The 18,323-nt window shown below is 42.1% G+C and overlaps 1 protein-coding gene across 1 annotated transcript in view; it reads left to right on the top strand.

The window, feature by feature from the left end:
* The window catches only part of DMD (dystrophin), a 2,039,083-nt gene that overhangs the window by 1,702,911 nt on the left and 317,849 nt on the right, over positions 1-18,323 (top strand). The window contains exon 60 of the mRNA XM_040468816.1: positions 9,767-9,913. Within this exon, the coding sequence (XP_040324750.1) occupies positions 9,767-9,913 (147 nt within the window). The remainder of the gene's footprint in view (positions 1-9,766; positions 9,914-18,323) is intronic.

The following is an 18,323-nucleotide window of genomic DNA, read 5'->3' as shown; positions in this document are numbered from 1 at the left end:
CGTGGTATTAGAAGTTGGCTCCAGGGTTGCAGCTACGCGAGAAAGGATCTAAGTCTGTGGCTCTCGGGGATGCACTTACGACCCTCTGCTTCACAGCCTCTCCCCGAACTAGACCAAACAGGACCTTGTGTGACTTTGTGCCCCCCACCTTGCCTGAGCAGTGCTTAACTGGTCGTAGGTGGAGCGAAAGAAGGAGAAGTAGCCTCGACCTCCTCGTTCATCTTCGCCACAGTCCTGCGGTGCCCACGTTCCTGTCCCCCTTTTACACAAGAGGAAATGCACGGGAAATATTTTCATTGAGCTGTATCTACAGTAGAAAACCCCAAACATGAGAGAGAGAGAGAGAGAGAGAGAGAGAGAGAGAGAGAGAGAAGCCATCCCTAATCTCAACCCCAGCGTCTGTCATCCCAGGCCCCTGCAAGAGCCCAGTAGAGCAAGGTACCTCTTTCCTTGAAGACACATAGCGCCCTGTGCCAAGGCTCACCAACTTAGCCACAGAGCCCAGGCTGGATTTCCGGCTTCTCTGTCCCCTCTGGCCGGCCAGTGTACAACTCCACATGGAAAGACATATTCTCCCTAAATCGATTACTTCCCCCTTCTTTCCCACTTGCTCCATTTTGACGACAATTCTCTGGTTGGCACCCCAAAACTGCAATGTTACGTTCTCGCTCAGAGGCTTAGAGGTATGTCAGAAATGAGCATGTGCTCCAACGTCAAATAAAGCAAAGCAATAGATCTAAAGAACTCAGTTACGGAAGCTGAAGGAAATAACGGGCTTCTTTTATCTAGGAAATCGGTGTCAGAGTTTTAGAGGAAACTGTGTTCACGAAGCAATTTGAGGAGAGCTGTGGACCTGAAATATTAGTAATTAATGCAAAAAGGCCTAATTCTCTCGTTTATTCTTTAATGAAAAGGTATCGAGGGATTATCATCTAGTGGGTCCAGGCCTACCCTGGTGACAAAAAGAACAGAAAATTGCCTTCATGAAGATCAGGGTCTCGGGACAGGCCAGATGATGAACTGATAAATAGGCGAGTACATATGCACTTTGAAATTGTGATCTGGGCTAAGAGGGAAGGGTGCTGAGAGGGAGAAAAATAGGGGGAGCTTCTTGAAACAGGGCAGACAGGGATGGGCTCGCTTTCACAGTCGCATTGAGTGAGACCTAAGGTTCGCGAACAAAAGCCAGCGAGGCCGAGAGTACAAATGTAAAACTCCAGGCTGAGGGAACCACACAGGCGAAGGGTCTAAGTCAAGAATAAGTTTGGTGAGTCGTAGGAACGCAGGGTCTTCCAAGTTCTTGTTAAAAATGCCAGCTTCACAGAAGCACCTGGGCGGCTCCGTCGGTTAAGTGTCCGACTCCTGGTTTCGGCTCAGGTCACGATCTCACGGTTCCTGAGTTCCAGCCCCACGTCTGGCTCTGTGATGACAGTGCAGAGCCTGCTTGGGATTCTCTCTCTCCCTCTCTCTCTTCTTGCCCCTCCCCTGCTCATGCTCTCTCTGCCTCTCCCAAATAAATAAATACACTAAAAAAAAAAAAAAAAAAAAAAAAAACCAAAATTCTCAAGTCCACCCTGGACCTACTGAATGGAAAACACTGGAGACGGGACCCTGCAGGCTCTGTGTTAGCAAGACGTCCTCATGATTACGGCGCACACTCTTACTTGAGAATCACTGCCTTACGGGCATGTTTGACCCACGTAGGGAAAGGTGAGAGCGAGACAGGGGCCGTGGCAGCAGAAAATATGGGCATAGACCGTGAACGCTGTAGGCCAGCGGATACGTTTGCAAGTCCACAAAACCTATCAACTGTAAACCTTAAGCTGTCTAAAATAACTCCTGAATTTGAATATCAATGTCCTTGTGCTTGATATTTTTAATGGCTTATGGATTATTACTTATTTTTAAATAAGTAAACAGATTTCATTAACTGACGTTTTGCTTGATGTTTTGTCACATATAATTAAGATTTCTCAGAACGAAAATATTGGCATTCCTTCCGTTTCCTTAGCAGCCTAAAAACATGGCCTGCTTGAATGATTTATTTGTACTCATTACAGGCCTTTTTATTTTAATTGTGCATATTTTGCAGTTAACCTCTGCAGAATACGCGTGAACTACCTTCTTATTTGTCTTCACTTTGCCATTCAAAAGCGAGGGAAAATCTTTTTGGTGTTTGGTTTGGGGGTTTGTTCGCTTCTTTTTTCTGTGAAGAGAAAATAATCAGCAGTCACGGTTAGGATTATAGAAACAAGTTTCCAAGGAAATTAAAGTCACTAAGGTCTGTACGGCTTGTTCTTATAAGTAAAAGCCTCTCCTTCGTGATCATTTCTGTCTTCTTCCTCATGTCTCATTTATATCTGTGAAGGCGAAATGAACAACACGCATAAGAAGGAAGATAGATACTATTAGTGTGGGAGCGCTGTAATTCAACTGTTACTTCCAGAACATTGAGGTGGTGGGCTTCCGCGTGAAGCCAGGTCCTGAAAGATGACGAATCCTAATGGGTGCACATGAGAAAGTGTTAAAAAAAAGACTTCCGCTTTTGTGTTTGGGTGTTGCGTTCTGGCTCCACAAAAAGAAGAGAAACTAGAAATCATTTTTCATAAAAACATGAGGATTCTTGATGGGAGAAACAGCAGTTAATTGCTATTCTTTCAGTGCCACAAATTTCAAGCGTGGTGACTCTGAGGGGAAACCATAGCTGAAATGTAATTACTGATAATTGTTTGGGAAATAAAAGCACCCAATTTCTTCATGCCTACACACTGCATATTGCTTTCCTAAAGTCTAGTGGGTTGATTTTGTTAACTTAACCACCTCCAAGTTATCCCGGTGATGCTACATCTAGGTCATTAGTTCTGAGTCTGTTTCATTATTTCTTGTCCTTATTCTGTTTGCTGGTCAAAAGTGATCATGCCCAAGTCTGAAAATGTACAAAATTGCCCTGAAAACTGAACGCAAGGAAGACAGTGAAAAGAAAAGGCATAATACTTTGCCTTCAGGGTACTAACGATAAAAACTGATGCTGAAATGGAATGCAGTCGCATCTCTATTAAAAAAGAGTATGTGTTTCAATGGGATAATTTATTGCCAAGAATGTCTACCAGAGGCAAAAGTGATAGGAAAGGCAGGCGGATGTACTCAGTCTGCAGACCACCCCCTGTCTTAGCTCCACACAAGCCCTCAGCATTTAGCAGAAATCAAGGAGTTAATATTACAAAAAGGGTCTCCGTTTTGTTGGAGATCTATGGGATAGCCTCATAATGTTAGAAATGAGAGTTCACATAAGAATCCTCTTGCAAAAAAAAAAAAAAAAAAGTTTCTGACATCTGCAATCCAAAGGTAAAGGACATGAGCCTAAGGCAGTCGGTATCTGAGGCCAGTGCTGCCCCTCCGTCCTGGGCACCACACCAGACATTCAACCAACCGACATAAAGAGCCAAGAATTAAGTTACCAATGGAAGTCTCCAAGCCCGATGCCGTTCATGAAAGGCTTGCCTACATTTCATCTTATGTTTCTTTGTTGTTAGTCCAATGACATTTGGCTAGCGCATGTCCCCAAGGTATTTTAGAAGCTTCAGTAGGCCTCGGATCCTCTGAGCAAAGCAGGATATGGTCCTAGACTCTCTTGGCCCCAATGGCGGGTACTCACTCCCATCAGGATCATGTACCCATCCAGAATTGCAAAAGTTACCAAACACGGCTGGGCTGTACCTGCCCCCAAATCTTGAGTAACTGGTTTCTATGAGGCCTTCCCTGAGCCACAGGTAGAGGAGTTCCAGTAACAGTACTCCAGACCTGTATTTGCAGGACATGATTTCCATTTCCTCCCCCTCGCCTTCTCACTACTAATCCAGTGTGAAAAATCCTGGGCCTTTTCCGAATGCCTCCTTTTTTTAGACTGCTTCCCAGGGGTTTGAGTTCTCACACATTTGTTCTATAAGGTTGTATCATACAGAGAAATGCAGTTAGTCACTACTTGATTTCTTAAAAATATTTTAATGTTTATTTTTGCAAAGGAGAGAGTCAGCGTGTGAGCAGGGGATATGTATATGTATATACATATACGTATAGATACGTAGCTATACATATAGATACGTATACGTATACACTGTGTGTGTGTGTGTGTATATGTATATATATCCCCCTCATATATATATACGTGTATGTGTGTGTGTGTGTGTGTGTGTGTGTGTGTGTGTGTGTGTATATCACACAATGATACATAAACTCCTGGATGGCGTTGCTAATCCATGCATCCCAGCGTCTCCTCCTCTTCTTGCCTGCTGGGGCCTTTCTTGGATTATCCTGGCCCTGCACCGCTGACTCCCCCTGCTTTCTCTCCATCTACAAGCCTCATCTTGCTTCACCTCCCTCCTAATCCAGTTTAGATTCCATGATATGTTTTTCAGTCGCATTCCAGCTAAAATTTAAACTCCCTCGCCCCTGACAAAGAGGCACCTGACATGACCCCAAACCTGGATCAATTGTTTTCTCCATGCTTGCAAGGAGCCCTGTTGGAGAAAGAGAAAATGGGGCAGACGAGTTCAAGATTTCAAAAAAATGTTGGTCTTCGGCCTCACGTGGGCCCTCAGCACTGTCTCGCAACCTCACTCGTTGCTGAGGTCTGCTTCTCTCATGGTCTCTGCCACAACTAATCCGAATGTCCCCACTCACCCTGAATTCGCGTTTTCATTCAATGAGTATTTGTTGAGCACTGACTTTATGCCAGTTCTGTTGCTTCGTACTTAGTAGAGGAACTGAAGGCCTTCGAAGGAGGGGTCCCTTGAGTCATCTCTTTCCAATCCTTTAAATGGCCCTTCTGTGCCGTGCAGACTAGTCTCTTAACTACCACGTCAAAGCTTCTCCCTGCAAAATGATGTTCCCTTGTTCAAAGATAATCCCTTTCTTTTGTTGTAACGTGATTGATGACTGAAGTTCTAAATCTATATTTAAACAAATCTTTAGCTACATAAGGATAGGCAACGATCTGATAGCCAATTTAATTTCATAAAAAGAAGAAAAACTTGACATATCGGTCTTATATATCATTCTAAATCAGTACTTTTATATCTATAATCAGACAACATTTAATGAAGTGAAAATTCTGCCGGCATGAAACTAGTCATAATAAAATTAGACTTGGTTTGCTCTTTCATGGAGAACATATTCCAGATGTTTAAGTGATTCAAAGAAAAGCCACAGTATAATGGCTCCCTTCAATGTTTTCTCACTCACTGCTTCCAAACTAGAATAAAATCTAATGAAATTCTGGTAGTATTTAAATAGCACAGGATATTGTTCCGAGTTAGCTGCACTTTTTGACATTTGATGTTCAGTGTTTAATAATTTGGACATATATTTATAGGTGTGATATCAAAAGCTCTACCATTTGAAAGATAGGCAAACACAATGTTACATCCACTTAAATGACCCATATTCATTTTTTACATAGTATGCCTTGTGACAGTATGGCCCCCTAAACACCGGAACCTAGGGCAGATGCCAAAGTGGAGGGTGACTTGGAACACTCTCCTATCTCCCTTTTCTCTTCCTCTTTTCTACCGCCAGGTTACCTTCTTTCCTCCATTCTCGTGTGCCTTCATGGTGATTTTTTTTTTAAGTTTTTTTTAACCTTTATTTATTTTTGAGACAGAGAGAGACAGAGCATGAATGGGGGAGGGGCAGAGAGAGAGGGAGACACAGAATCGGAAGCAGGCTCCAGGCTCCGAGCCATCAGCCCAGAGCCCGACGCGGGGCTCGAACCCACGGACCGCGAGATGGTGACCTGAGCTGAAGTAGGACGCCCAACCGACTGAGCCACCCAGGCGCCCCTCATGGTGATTTCTAGATGGCTACAGTTTTTCTATCAGGCTCATGGGGATATCTCCCCAGAATCAGACTTCACACCAAATTATCACTTGACCAGCTGACCTCCCCACCCCCAGTCAAAGCTTCCATTTATCCTACCAGAAATGTAATCCAGATGAAACTAAACATACGCCTTTTCTTCCCCCTTGGTTAATGATGATCCTAGTAGCCGTTAACCGTGGTAGTCAAATAGCAGGAGTAAAATTTATTTCCTCTATTTTGGCTGAAAACCTAGAGTTCAACAGTTAATTGAAAAAGTCAGTTAAATCAGGGAATCATAAAAAGTAGGTCTTAAACATTTTATTCAATCTTAAAATAGTCACCAGTATTTTATTTTATTTTTTTTGAAGGTCTAAGAAATTTTATTTTATTTTATTTTTTAATATATGAAATTTATTGTCAAATTGGTTTCCATACAACACCCAGTGCTCATCCCAAAAGGTGCCCTCCTCAATACCCATCACCCACCCTCCCCTCCCTCCCACCCCCCATCAACCCTCAGTTTGTTCTCAGTTTTTAACAGTCTCTTATGCTTTGGCTCACCAGTATTTTAGCATCATGTGAAAGTTTCTTGTTTAAGTGTAGATTCACTGAGTGGACTTCTCTGTAAATCACACTGATGATGAAGAAGTTTCGATTTCCCGTTCCAGTTTCTGTAATGGCGACAGAGTCCATCAGGACAAATGGAAGGCATTCTGTGTACAGAACACTCCTAATTTTTCGCAGAATTTTCCTCATCTTTTCCAGTCACCCCCATTCAACATTTGCTTTTCTTTTTCTTTTTTAAACACCCTTCTAGAGTGTTCAACCTGGTTTTCGTAGAAATAATAACTTACTTTCTTCCAGACTTAAACTTCTTTGGACGGTGAAATCTTTTAAATTATTTAATTGCAAAGCTAACTGGTGAAAACAGGTTCGAGAACATACCCACGCCTGACAACTCAACTGATGGGAGCTGAAGGCTGTACGTACTGACAGATAGCTCTACTGTTTTACTTAGAGGCTGTTAGTTAGAGGTCTCGGTCACTGTGATTCACAGGGAATGAAGACTGGCTACTCTGGTGAGTCTTAAGTGGAGATCAGTTAAGATAACTTCTACTGTAATTGCTAGATAGGAACAATGACAACGAAAAGAAGCCACAAGATCCCATGACAGGGGTGGTGAGGTGGAGGTAGAGAGAGAGGGAGAAAGAGACAGAGAAGCAGAGGAGAAGGAGAGTGAGTGTTGTGATTAATTATGCATATTGGAACTTAATTTTTAATCACCCTCATCCTCCAAAACACCGACGCAGGATTAAAATCTGAGTTGACTTTGAGGGGAGGAAGTGAAAATCAAAACCTTGTAATAAAAGGCGTTTGAACACGTACATTATGTCATCCAAAGGGAGCTGAAACCTACATGTGATGAACTGAGATGGCTACTCAACTTAATGGCTGAGAGCCACGCTAGTGAAGAGAGATGATTAGCATCCCGGGTTAATCCACACTTTTGTCTGATTCTGCCTGGCTGTCCTGCCATCTCTGCGATGGTTTCCCATTTAAAATTCCCACTCGTATGATATTTATTTATGGTCACTACAAACACATGTTATTATCCAGAAGAGAGTGGTTCCATTTGGTAACCATTGCCCTCGTCCAGGCTTCTCCATTGACATTTAAGAAATCTGTCTTCTAGCCTTTTGTTACACAAAACAAAGTGATTATGGGTCATTTCCTTGTAGAGATATGAATTTACATTGATGGCTTTTTACCTCCCGCCATGGGATTCTTTTAATCCATATATTTATAAGGCAATGGAATAATAATATTTACTGTCATTCCCTATAAAAACTTTCTCAGTTTCAGACTGGTTCCTCTGACATTCCACTGACATGAAGTTGAAAAAAGATCAATACATAAGATGGGATTTTTTGCATGTGTGTGGTCAGATAGAAAGATTTCTTTTGTTTTCCTTTGTTTTTATTTTTTATTGATATGTAATTCACAAGCCATAAAATTTGCCCTTTAGGGGCACCTGGCTGGTTCATTCTGTGTGGATCATTCGACTCTTGATCTCAGGGTCATGAGTTTGAGCCCCATGTTGGGCGTAGAGTTTACTTAATAAAATATATATATATATTGTGAGACCTGTGCTGATCTCATAGTTCATAGGTTCAAGCCCTGTGCCGGACTCTGTGCTGACAGCACAGAGCCTGACTGGCATTCTCTCTCTCTGTCTCTCTCTCTGTCTCTCTCTCTCTCTCTCCTGTCTCTCTGCCCCTCCCCCACTCATACACACACTTGCGCTCTCTCTCTCTCTCAAATAAACTTTAAAAAAATTCACTCTTGGGGTGCCTGGGTGGCTCAGTTGGTTGAGCGTCCAACTTCGGCTCAGGTCACGATCTCGCGGTCCGTGAGTTCAAGCCCCGCGTCGGGCTCTGTGCTGACAGCTCAGAGCCTGGAGCCTGTTTCGGATTCTGTGTCTCCCTCTCTCTCTGACCCTCCCCCGTTCATGCTCTGTCTCTCTCTGTCTCAGAAATAAATAAATGTTAAAAAAAAATTCACTCTTTTACAGTGTACAATTCAGTCATGTTTAGTCTCATCACAAGATTGTGCTCTCAGCACCACTGTCTCATTCCAGAACATTTTCATCACTCCCAAAAGAGACCCCATGATTCTCTAACGTAAAATTTTTAGTGACCAGTTTTTTAGAAACATTAAGTTCTATAGAATTATTATCACAAGGTCTTATAGTATCTAAGAACTATATAAGAGTCTCATACTCCATACATGACCACATTTTAGTGGTGAGATATTCAAGTTGATTTGACAGTTTGAGAGGACAATGCCATTCTTGTTTAGAATGCACATCCTGACTCCTTTTATTTGGAGTGGGAGGGAATCTGGAGGGTTATAGATGAGGTCAGTGTAAACAGTGGCTTCATCAACATAAGGAACCAGAGAAATAATACCTGCCCGGATCGAGCAAGTCAAAGCAGCACATAGAACCAAGTAAGCGATGTTGTCCTTGTGCATAGACATTACATTACACAAACTGTTCTCCTAAGTGAGGGAATCTGTCCCTTAGAAATTGCTCATTGGAACATTTGGACATCATGCATCATGTTAAAGATCCATAAATGTCACCTCAATAGGGTAGATATGATGCATGGTAATATCCTCCCCATATCTGCATAGGGTTCTTCCCTGGACAGCCAAGAAGCCCCACGGGAGCCTTCCTAAGTCATTGCCACAAGGACTAAACTACCAGGGGACCAGGAAGTCATTCTTAGGGCTTGAAAAAATACCCTAATCTCTAAATGAATCTATTTATTATGCAGTTGGTACAAAATATGAATGTAATCTTTTCTGACTGAGTATACCTTTTTATTGTAAAAAAAAAAAAAAGGATCCATTTCTGGTTGGGAGGTGAGTCGAATTTAGAATCTGGCAAAATATTTTTCCTGTTGCTTTCCAATCCAGAATTTTTTTGGAAAGGTATGTAATAGTTAGTAATTTGTACTCTGGAGGTAGGCAAACATGGACGCGTGTCCCAGGCTCCCCAATTTTGACCCACTGAACCTTGGACAAAATATAACCTCTGTAAGTTGTTTTCTCGTGTGGAAAATGAGAGTTCTCCAACTATGAGTCTCATAGGGTTATTCTGTAGGGATAAAACTGGATTATGGAGACAGCTCATCACAGGATCAGGCACCTAAGAAATGCTCATTAAATATTCGTGATTATTATTCACCCATTCGCAAGTGATCAGGGTAGTAATACCACTATGATAGGGCAAACATCACTGACGCTGCACCCCAAATAGAACAAGATATCTTGTAGTTCGCATGTGTCTGGTTTTTTGGCTTGTAGTGTTCTCATTTACCAACTTGCCCTTGACTCTTTCATACAGGTGCTTCGAGGAGAAATTACACCTCTGAAAGAGAATGTCAGCTACGTCAATGACCTTGCTCGCCAACTCACTACGTTGGGCATTCAGCTGTCACCATATAACCTCAGCACTCTGGAAGACCTGAACACCAGATGGAAGCTTCTGCAGGTAGGCACATTATGAGCATTACAGTTCCTTGTTACAATGAGAGAATATACAGAGAAAGCTTGTTTGTAAGGAACAGTAAAAGTAATTTCTTCCTGTGATGTTCGCAATAATATTTCATGAATGTAGGATAGTTTATATTCTGCAATAAGATCCTCTATCATGTTTTAAAACCTATTCACAATAATTTTTATAAATAGCTTCAAGTTAGATCTTCCTATACCTTGCAACAAACACGGAAAATAATGCTGAATCGCGATAGAAGGACTTAGTTACTGTCATACAATTACTTTGTACTATCATTGCTTGGATTCTTTAAACATCTCTACCTTTGGAATCCTAATTTAAACACCAGTCAATGGTAAGACATATGCTAGAATCATTTTAGAAAGATCATTCTGTCACAGACCTACCCATGCAGGCTTTTTATAGGTGTGCATGATAAATATAGGGACCCCAAGCATGCTCAGGGTCACATTTACTAGCTGTGGGACCTTAGGACCCTTCTGTGTTTCAGTATTCCATCTGAAGAAAATGCAGACATTAAATGTTGCATAAATTCTAGCTCTTAGAGTTATTGCATTTATAATTATTATTATTACAGTATACAGCTTTTGGAATCAAACTTACTGAGTGACCTTGAAGTCACTTGTCCTCTCTGGTTGTCAGTCTTCTCATCTCTAACTTGTTTGCTGTAATATTAAACAAGTTAATTCATGTAGAGTTGTTAGTTCAGAGGCTCATAGTAAGAACTCAGAAAAGGTCATATGTCTCTATGTTCCCTATGCAAAGGATACTGTTTAATACCCCAAACCCTAAAACTGATTTGACCATAGAATTAGAGAATTGTTTTCTCTTCTTTTCCAGTTTCATAGGATGCAGAGAGTATGCTTCTGAGGACAGAGAGGAAACTGGGTTTAAAAATATTTGCTTTCAAAGTTTTAATAAAAAAAATGATAAAGCAGATAACTTTTCGTATTGGCAGCCCATTTAGGGGTATGATTGAAAGTCCTGTTAAAGAATTTCTAGACCTTTAATAAAAACAAGTTCCAAATCCAAGACCTCTTGAGACCTCTTATAATTTAATTCCCATTGTGATGGATAGTTTTGAAATATTTGTATGATAGATGGTTATAAGTGGCGTTGACCAAAGCAAGGCAATATAGTTAAGCGATTACATGCCTTTCTATGTCTGTTAGTTTCATAGTGGCTAAGTACTGCTAAGACCTTATCAATTTCACCCTTAGTATGTTTTTAACTTTAAGCATAAATAAGGAAAGTAATAAATGTCCAAGGAAAACCAGTGGCCATATTTGTTCCATTCAAGCGTTCTTGAACTAGATCTTAACATTTCTTTTAGAGAACCAAATGCCACATTTGCTTTCAGAATGTAGTGACGAGATTGGTGATCATGGCATGTGAGTTTATAAATGAGGTCAAGAGATTATGACTGATAGGGAGAGTTTTTCAAAATCAGTGCCAAGTGCTCCGTCGTTGCACTCTTTATTTCAGAGGTAAAGAGTGAGAAAATATTAATAGCTTAATTGTCACTTGTTCTTTAAAATGCATTGAGGACTTGGTTATAAACATAGGGCAGTACATGAAACGAGCCGATGTAGTGTAGTAACAAGTAGACTGGAGCGAATAGTACGAGGCCTGACTTCCCACTGACGCTCAGCTGTTCTTCAACACCATGTTGTCTTGAAAAAACCATTTATCCTCTCTCGGCTTTAATTCCTTCATTTGTAAAATGAGGCAATCCATTTGGTCTCAGGTCACATCCAGCTCAGTCCAGTGATTCCATATCTGGCTATCTGGGAGAGACACGCATATGGCAAAAATTGACTTTAGAATCAATACGGTTGCTTCCTCTATTCATAATACAGATGTGGCTTGTTGGAATTGTGTTTCTCCTTCTTTCCTTCCAACTTTTAAACCCCTCGTCTCAAACCCACGTATACACAGCCTCCTCATACTAAACGGTTTGATGAGTTTGCGGTACAAGCTCTTATTGTGGCAAATTTCACACGTTGCTGTTTTGGGACCTGACCTTATGGATATGCTTAAAAAGTGTTTTCAGCAGAAAGCTGATAAATCCAAGGTTTGGGGTCGCACGTAACTGAGTCCATTTTTTTCTTTGACCACAATTGTAACCACTCTGCTCTATTGTCAGTGGAAGTCCTTGTTCAGAAAGGGAACACAGCCAAGAAATGAGGTTCACATCAAATAATTTCATCCCCATTACTGGAAGAGCAAGTCATGTGTTCTATCGACAACATTTTACAGTTAGAATAATGTACCTGACTAAAGAATCACCCAACTTCTGTGGAGGAACGTTTAAGCCCATCATCGTTATAACATTATATTTCTATAAAAATAAAGATTTTAGTCACTTGCGGGGAGCCTGGGTTGCTCAGTCGATTAAGCGTCCGACTTCAGCTCAGGTCATGATCTCGCGGTCCGTGAGTTCGAGCCCGTGTCGGGCTCTGGGCGGATGGCTCAGAGCCTGGAGCCTGCTTCCGATCCTGTGTCTCCCTCTCTCTCTGCCCTCCCCCATTCATGCTCTGTCTCTCTCTATCTCAAAAATAAATAAACGTTAAAAAAATATATAAATAAAAAAATTAAAAAATAAAAAAGAATTTAGTCACTTCCAATGCTATGCCAGTTATGAAATCATGATAAAAATAAGTACAAATTCATCTCTGCTTCTTTGTCCACAAAGACAAAGAAAAACTGAGAAAGAGAAAGGAGGAGCAATGGGGAGGTACATATAAACCTAAGAAGATGAGTCTTCAATTTGGGCAAAATAGTGTAATAGAAGAAACAGTCACATAGTACCAGGCTATATCTACTTGTTACCAGAATATCCTGGGTCGAGTTACACAACACATTAATTTCTATTTACAAAAAATTTTTTTAACCTTTATTCATTTTTGAGAGAGTGCAAGCGGAGGGAGAGGCAGAGAAAGAGAAAGACACAGAATCTGAAGCAGGCACCAGGCTCTGAGCTGTCAACACAGAGCCCGACGTGTAGCTCGAACTCACAAACCGTGAGATCATGACCTGAGCTGAAGTCGGATGTTTAACTGACCGAGCCACCCTGGCGCCCCATTAATTTCTATTTTAATTTTTTTAATCTTTATTTATTTTTGAGAGAGAGAGAGAGAGAGAGAGAGGAACAGAGAGAAAGGGAGGCATAGAATCCGAAGCAGGCTCCAGGCTCTGAGCCATCAGCACAGAGCCCGATGCGGGGCTCGAACCCACAAACCACAAGTTCATGAGCTGAGCCGAAGTCTGATGCTCAACCAACTGAACTATTCAGGCACCCGTTTTAATTTGTATGTTAAAAGAAAGCCATGCTGGGTGTTTTTTTTTTTTTTAAGCTGTGTGTAACATCAGTCAAAATGATAGAAACAGATAAGCCATGTAGATATGACAACCACAGCAGAGTGTAAGACACAGCCACGATTTATCTATACACAGAAATACAGTGTATGGAGAGCTCTGAATTTATTTGGAATGCGCAAATAGAAGGTTAGAGGCATTGGTTTCCCTGTTTGAAACTCGGTGGGAATAAAATCCCATTTTCTCCCTCAGAGGGGACACATTGGTAGGGACGTTTGTGCTAGACCATGTGACAATGTGTTTTGGGTATAGGAAGCCATCATTCCTTGTAGTTACAAGGATTTTCATGAACATTATCTCATCTAATCCTCATAACATTGTGAGGATTACATATTGTCACTATTCCTTTTTACAAGTAAGGAAACTGAGACTTTGAAATAATAACCGACACCATCACGGTCACCGGCTCGTAAGTGTCGGTCAAGGTGTGAATCAGACCTTCTGAACCGTGACCCCTCGCCCCCGACCTTGTTTCTTCTTCTCAAAGTTCTATTTAATTTGGACTTAACAAAGTCATACTTTAAAGCTGGTTTGGGCACCACAGGTATGAAATACCTCGCTTTTTCCACGCTTCTCTTTTTTGAATGATCTCAAGGATCTTAACTTTGAAATCTCCCTTTTACAAACCAGTGGATGAGTGAGCTCCTCCTCCCAGTGTACCCCTTAAAATTCACACCTGTAGTTTCCAATACAAAGCGCTAAAGCGTTACATCCTTCATTGTCTTTAGAATTCCGCAACTGTCCTAAGGCCAACCAAAAGTGATTTTAATGAATTAGCTCTTAAAGCGGAACCAGTGATAATACCTGATCCCGTAGACGTGAGCATCAAAACCAAATGGGAAGATAATTACACTGAAGATAAGCTTTTCTCATTTTGAAGCCATGCGTACATGTTTAGTGATGTAGTCATGCGCTTCACTCACCAAGCACAAGCACTAGAGGGAATAGTCTCCTCCAGGGAGAGCAACAGAATATAAATATAAAGAGCACATGCTTTGTTGACTATAGGATGTCTGGAATGCAATCACTTGAAAAATATCGACTATGAAGACATTTCCAGGTCGGACCATCTTTAACTATGTTTAAGGCCAGCCTCATGAATTATGTATGTTTGGAAAGGTTTCCTAAGATCCTTCCAAAGTCAGGCAGACATACTCCATCTTCACATCCGTGTTAACTCTCTGCCAGAAGGATCTAGACCCTCATCTTCGGCACACACCATTCCTTCTTTCCTTCTTTCGTTCTGTTTTCACTCGGTCAACTGTGTACCTAGTATATACTGCAGTGGTCCTATCTGGTCCAAGGACATACTGACCCAAATCCCCTTTACTGCTTAGGCCATCTTGGGAAAAGTTTAATACGTGGGATTTCTTCTATGGCTTCCATAATGGCGCATCCTTTCTCCCTTTCTCCATGTCGTAAACAAAAAAATAGGCTCTTGCGACCCTAATACGATAAAAGTACTACCTTTCCAAGGTATCTGACTTAGAAATTCTTCCATAATTTCTGACTAGGAACTTGATCTACATTATCAAACTGGTAAGATTTGTAGAAGGAGATGGGATCATATTTAGCTAGCCCACAGAAATATTTGCATGGCTTTGCTGTTCAGAAATTGAGCAAGAGTTTTAATTGAAGAATTAGAAACTTCCAGCAGAGCAGCTAATGGTCTTTCCTTTGGTGAGATAGCTTTTCAAAGCAGGCTTCTAACTATATATTTGTACGTCCATCCCTGTCAACCTTGAGCAAAGGATTGGAACTTGTAAATGTGTTGACAGATTTTGAACATTTTCTTCATACTCTTTCATTTTTAAGGATACCGTACTAAGCATGTTGCATTATGGGGTCCCTTCTAGGCAGGAAGCCTAGGTGAGTTGTGCCATCTGCTCTGACAAATAATGTGGACCTATTACTAATGGAGGGTAAAGAGAGGACATCCGACTTCCATCCCTTCAGTTTTGCCAAGGATTGGTTCTACCACCGTCTTCTTAGTATGTCCTTTTTTGGCTGTTTCTTTTTTTTAAGCATATTTATTTATTTTTTGAGAGAGAGAGAGAGAGTGGGAGAGGGGCAGAGAGAGAGGGAAAGAGAATCCTAAGCAGTCTCCATCCTGTCAGCGCAGGGCCTGATGTGAAACTCGATCTCCCGAACCTCGAGACCATGACTTGAGGCGAAGTCAAGAATCAGACGCTTAATTAGTTGACTGAGCCACCCAGACACTCCCGGCTGTTTCTTTTAACGCACCTCAAATGATTCTGCCTGCGGTCAGACCGCAGAACCCCAGAGAAAATGAGGAGTCTGAGGCCACTCTCAAGGGAGAGGCATTTTCCTACATCCGTGGTTCTCAAAGGTTCATAAGCATCTGAACCGCCTCAGGACTTCTTAAAAGACAGATCACTGGGCCCCACTTCCAGAGTTTCTGGTTCAGGAAGTCTGGGCTGGGGCCTGACATTCTGCATTTCCAAGCAGCTCTCAAGCAAGGCTGATGCTGAAGATCCAGGGACCACACTGTGAGAAGCACTGTCCTACATTAGGCACTTGCCAGGCACAGCCAACTTTAAAATGGTGTCTTCCATAAGACACTTTGAGAAGTTTAGAGTCATACTGTGGAAGATAAGCCTACTGCCACGCAGACGGCTCTGTGTTAGAGTGTTACGGTGCCTCAGCAACGTGGAGACCCAAGCCCTTCGCTGGTCTTGCTGGCAGGAAGAGGAGGGCGAAGGGAAACTTCTAGTAGATTCCTTTTGGTCGACTTGAGAAATGTTGTGAGTTAGTTTACATGACAGGTGTCAGAGACTCCGTACCCAAACCAAAATATTGGTATGTTGGTTCCATGTTGAGGTGATAATATTTTTATGTATTGGGTGAAGTAAAACAGATGATTGGAATTGATTTCCTCCACTTCTTTTTTATGACTATTCCGATTTGAGTATTTTTCTTGAAAATGGACGAAGTGAGCTGTTGCTTCAAGTAAAACAACGGACAGCGTTGGGTCCTTTGTACTTTTTTCATGCGTCTGCCAGAAAATTTAAAATGACATAGGCAGCTGTCATTATAGTTCGATGGGATAGCCCTGGGCTGGGCTGTAATTCGCACAGATGTAGCGTGGATAAGATTCAGCGGCAAAGCTTGTTAAATCACCTTCACTGCCTCCTCTCCCGCCCGGAGGAGATTTAGTAGGTATCGGGGGAAGCCTGAGATTCCTTCCATCAAGGTCCTGGGAGAAGCTGTTGAAATAGAAGTAATACTTCTCTCAGGTAGGGATCCTCCGATTCTTGGCAAGTTAATAAGGGATCCACGGGCTTGAAACGATAGGAGGCCACCATCCAAAACTGTTGTCGCGGTGTAGGAAAAACTACCCGAACATATTCTAAACTGTAAGTAAAAAGACTTCACCTGTAACATCCAGTCGGATGCACCCCCCTGGCAGGAGTTTTTCAAAAGCTCCAAGTAAAGGAAATGAGAAGAACAAAGAGGAAAGAATGTGTTTTAGAGAAGGTTAGGTCAAAGGATTTGTTGACATTAGGAATAGAATGACCCATGAAAGGGGTGCCTGGGTGGCTCAGTCGGTTAAGCGACTGACTTCAGCTCAGGTCATGATCTCACAGTTTGTGAGTTCAAGCCCCGCGTCTGGCTCTGTGCTGACACCTCTGTGCTGACAGCTCGGTGCCTGTTCGGATTCCGTGTCTCCGTCTCTCTCTGCCCCTCCCCCACTCACACCCTGTCTCTCTTCTCTCTCTCAAAAATAAATAAACATTAGAAAAAAAAAAAAGAATGACCCATGAAAAAAGGCCAGTTAAGAGGTAGGAGAACATCTTTTCAGTGAGGAGAAAACAATCATTTATGCTTAGCCTCGTCTCTGTTAAAAAAAAAAAAAAATTAGAAGGAAGTGAACAACTCCCTTTAAAGATTTGAAAGAATGAGGAATACGTGAATCTAAAAAGTGCAGGATTGGGGTGCCTAGGTGGCTCAGTTGGTTAAACATCCGGCTCTTGATTTTGGCCCAGGTCATGATCTCACGGGGTTCATGAGGTTGAGCCCCGCATCCGGCTGTGAACTCACAGTGCAGAGCCCGATTGAGATTCTCTCTGTGCCTCAAAATAAATAAACTTAAGAAAAAATTAGAGTCCTTAGAATGCACTGAGATCAAAATGTATTGTGAACTTTATGGGCATTTCCCTCAGTCAGAGTGGCTTCCGATGTTTTTTGCAGCTAATGGTACTTTATTCAGGAAGGATGATCCTGAAATTGCCTGGATAACCTTGCAAGTAGGGTTGTACCAGAGTCCCTCCTCCTCAGTCCAAAGAACAGGCTAGTTTTCAAGGACGTTCTCTGTTTTGAAAGAAGGGCATTGCCATGTGTGGGACTGGAGGGAGAAAAGTGAACGATGGAGGGAGCGTGATCAAAAAATTTCTATGGGCATGAAGCCAGGAGAAGTGAAAGACATATTTATTAGTTGAAGAGAATGAAACGCGCAGTCATGTTTTCAGGTATTTTTATAAAGTGGACCAAAATCTCCGTGAAGTTAGGTGATCGGATGGCTTGATCTTTAGGCGCTCCATTCTGGATTGGTTTCCACCAGGAGCTATGTTTGCTAGCTCTGAAGCTAGCAGCTACTGTGGCAATCCAGGTAACTCCTGAGAACGCTGTGGAGAAAATGTCAGGTGTCCCTGTGACATGTGTTTCAGCAGCCCCTTTCGGGGATACGCGTGTTTCTTTCACTTCCTTGGTACCTCCAACCCCTCGTTGGAAAGATGCAGACAGGGAAGGGTATTTAAAATTGCCCGTCTGGGGGCGCCTGGGTGGCGCAGTCGGTTAAGCGTCCGACTTCAGCCAGGTCACGATCTCGCGGTCCGTGAGTTCGAGCCCCGCGTCGGGCTCTGGGCTGATGGCTCGGAGCCTGGAGCCTGTTTCCGATTCTGTGTCTCCCTCTCTCTCTGCCCCTCCCCCGTTCATGCTCTGTCTCTCTCTGTCCCAAAAATAAATAAAAAACGTTGAAAAAAATTTA

This window comes from Herpailurus yagouaroundi, unplaced genomic scaffold (assembly GCF_014898765.1).
Source record: "Herpailurus yagouaroundi ecotype Mexico unplaced genomic scaffold, PumYag 67793, whole genome shotgun sequence".
In the NCBI taxonomy this organism is placed as follows: Eukaryota; Metazoa; Chordata; class Mammalia; order Carnivora; family Felidae; genus Herpailurus; species Herpailurus yagouaroundi.
This window is presented reverse-complemented; position numbering and strand designations above follow the sequence as displayed.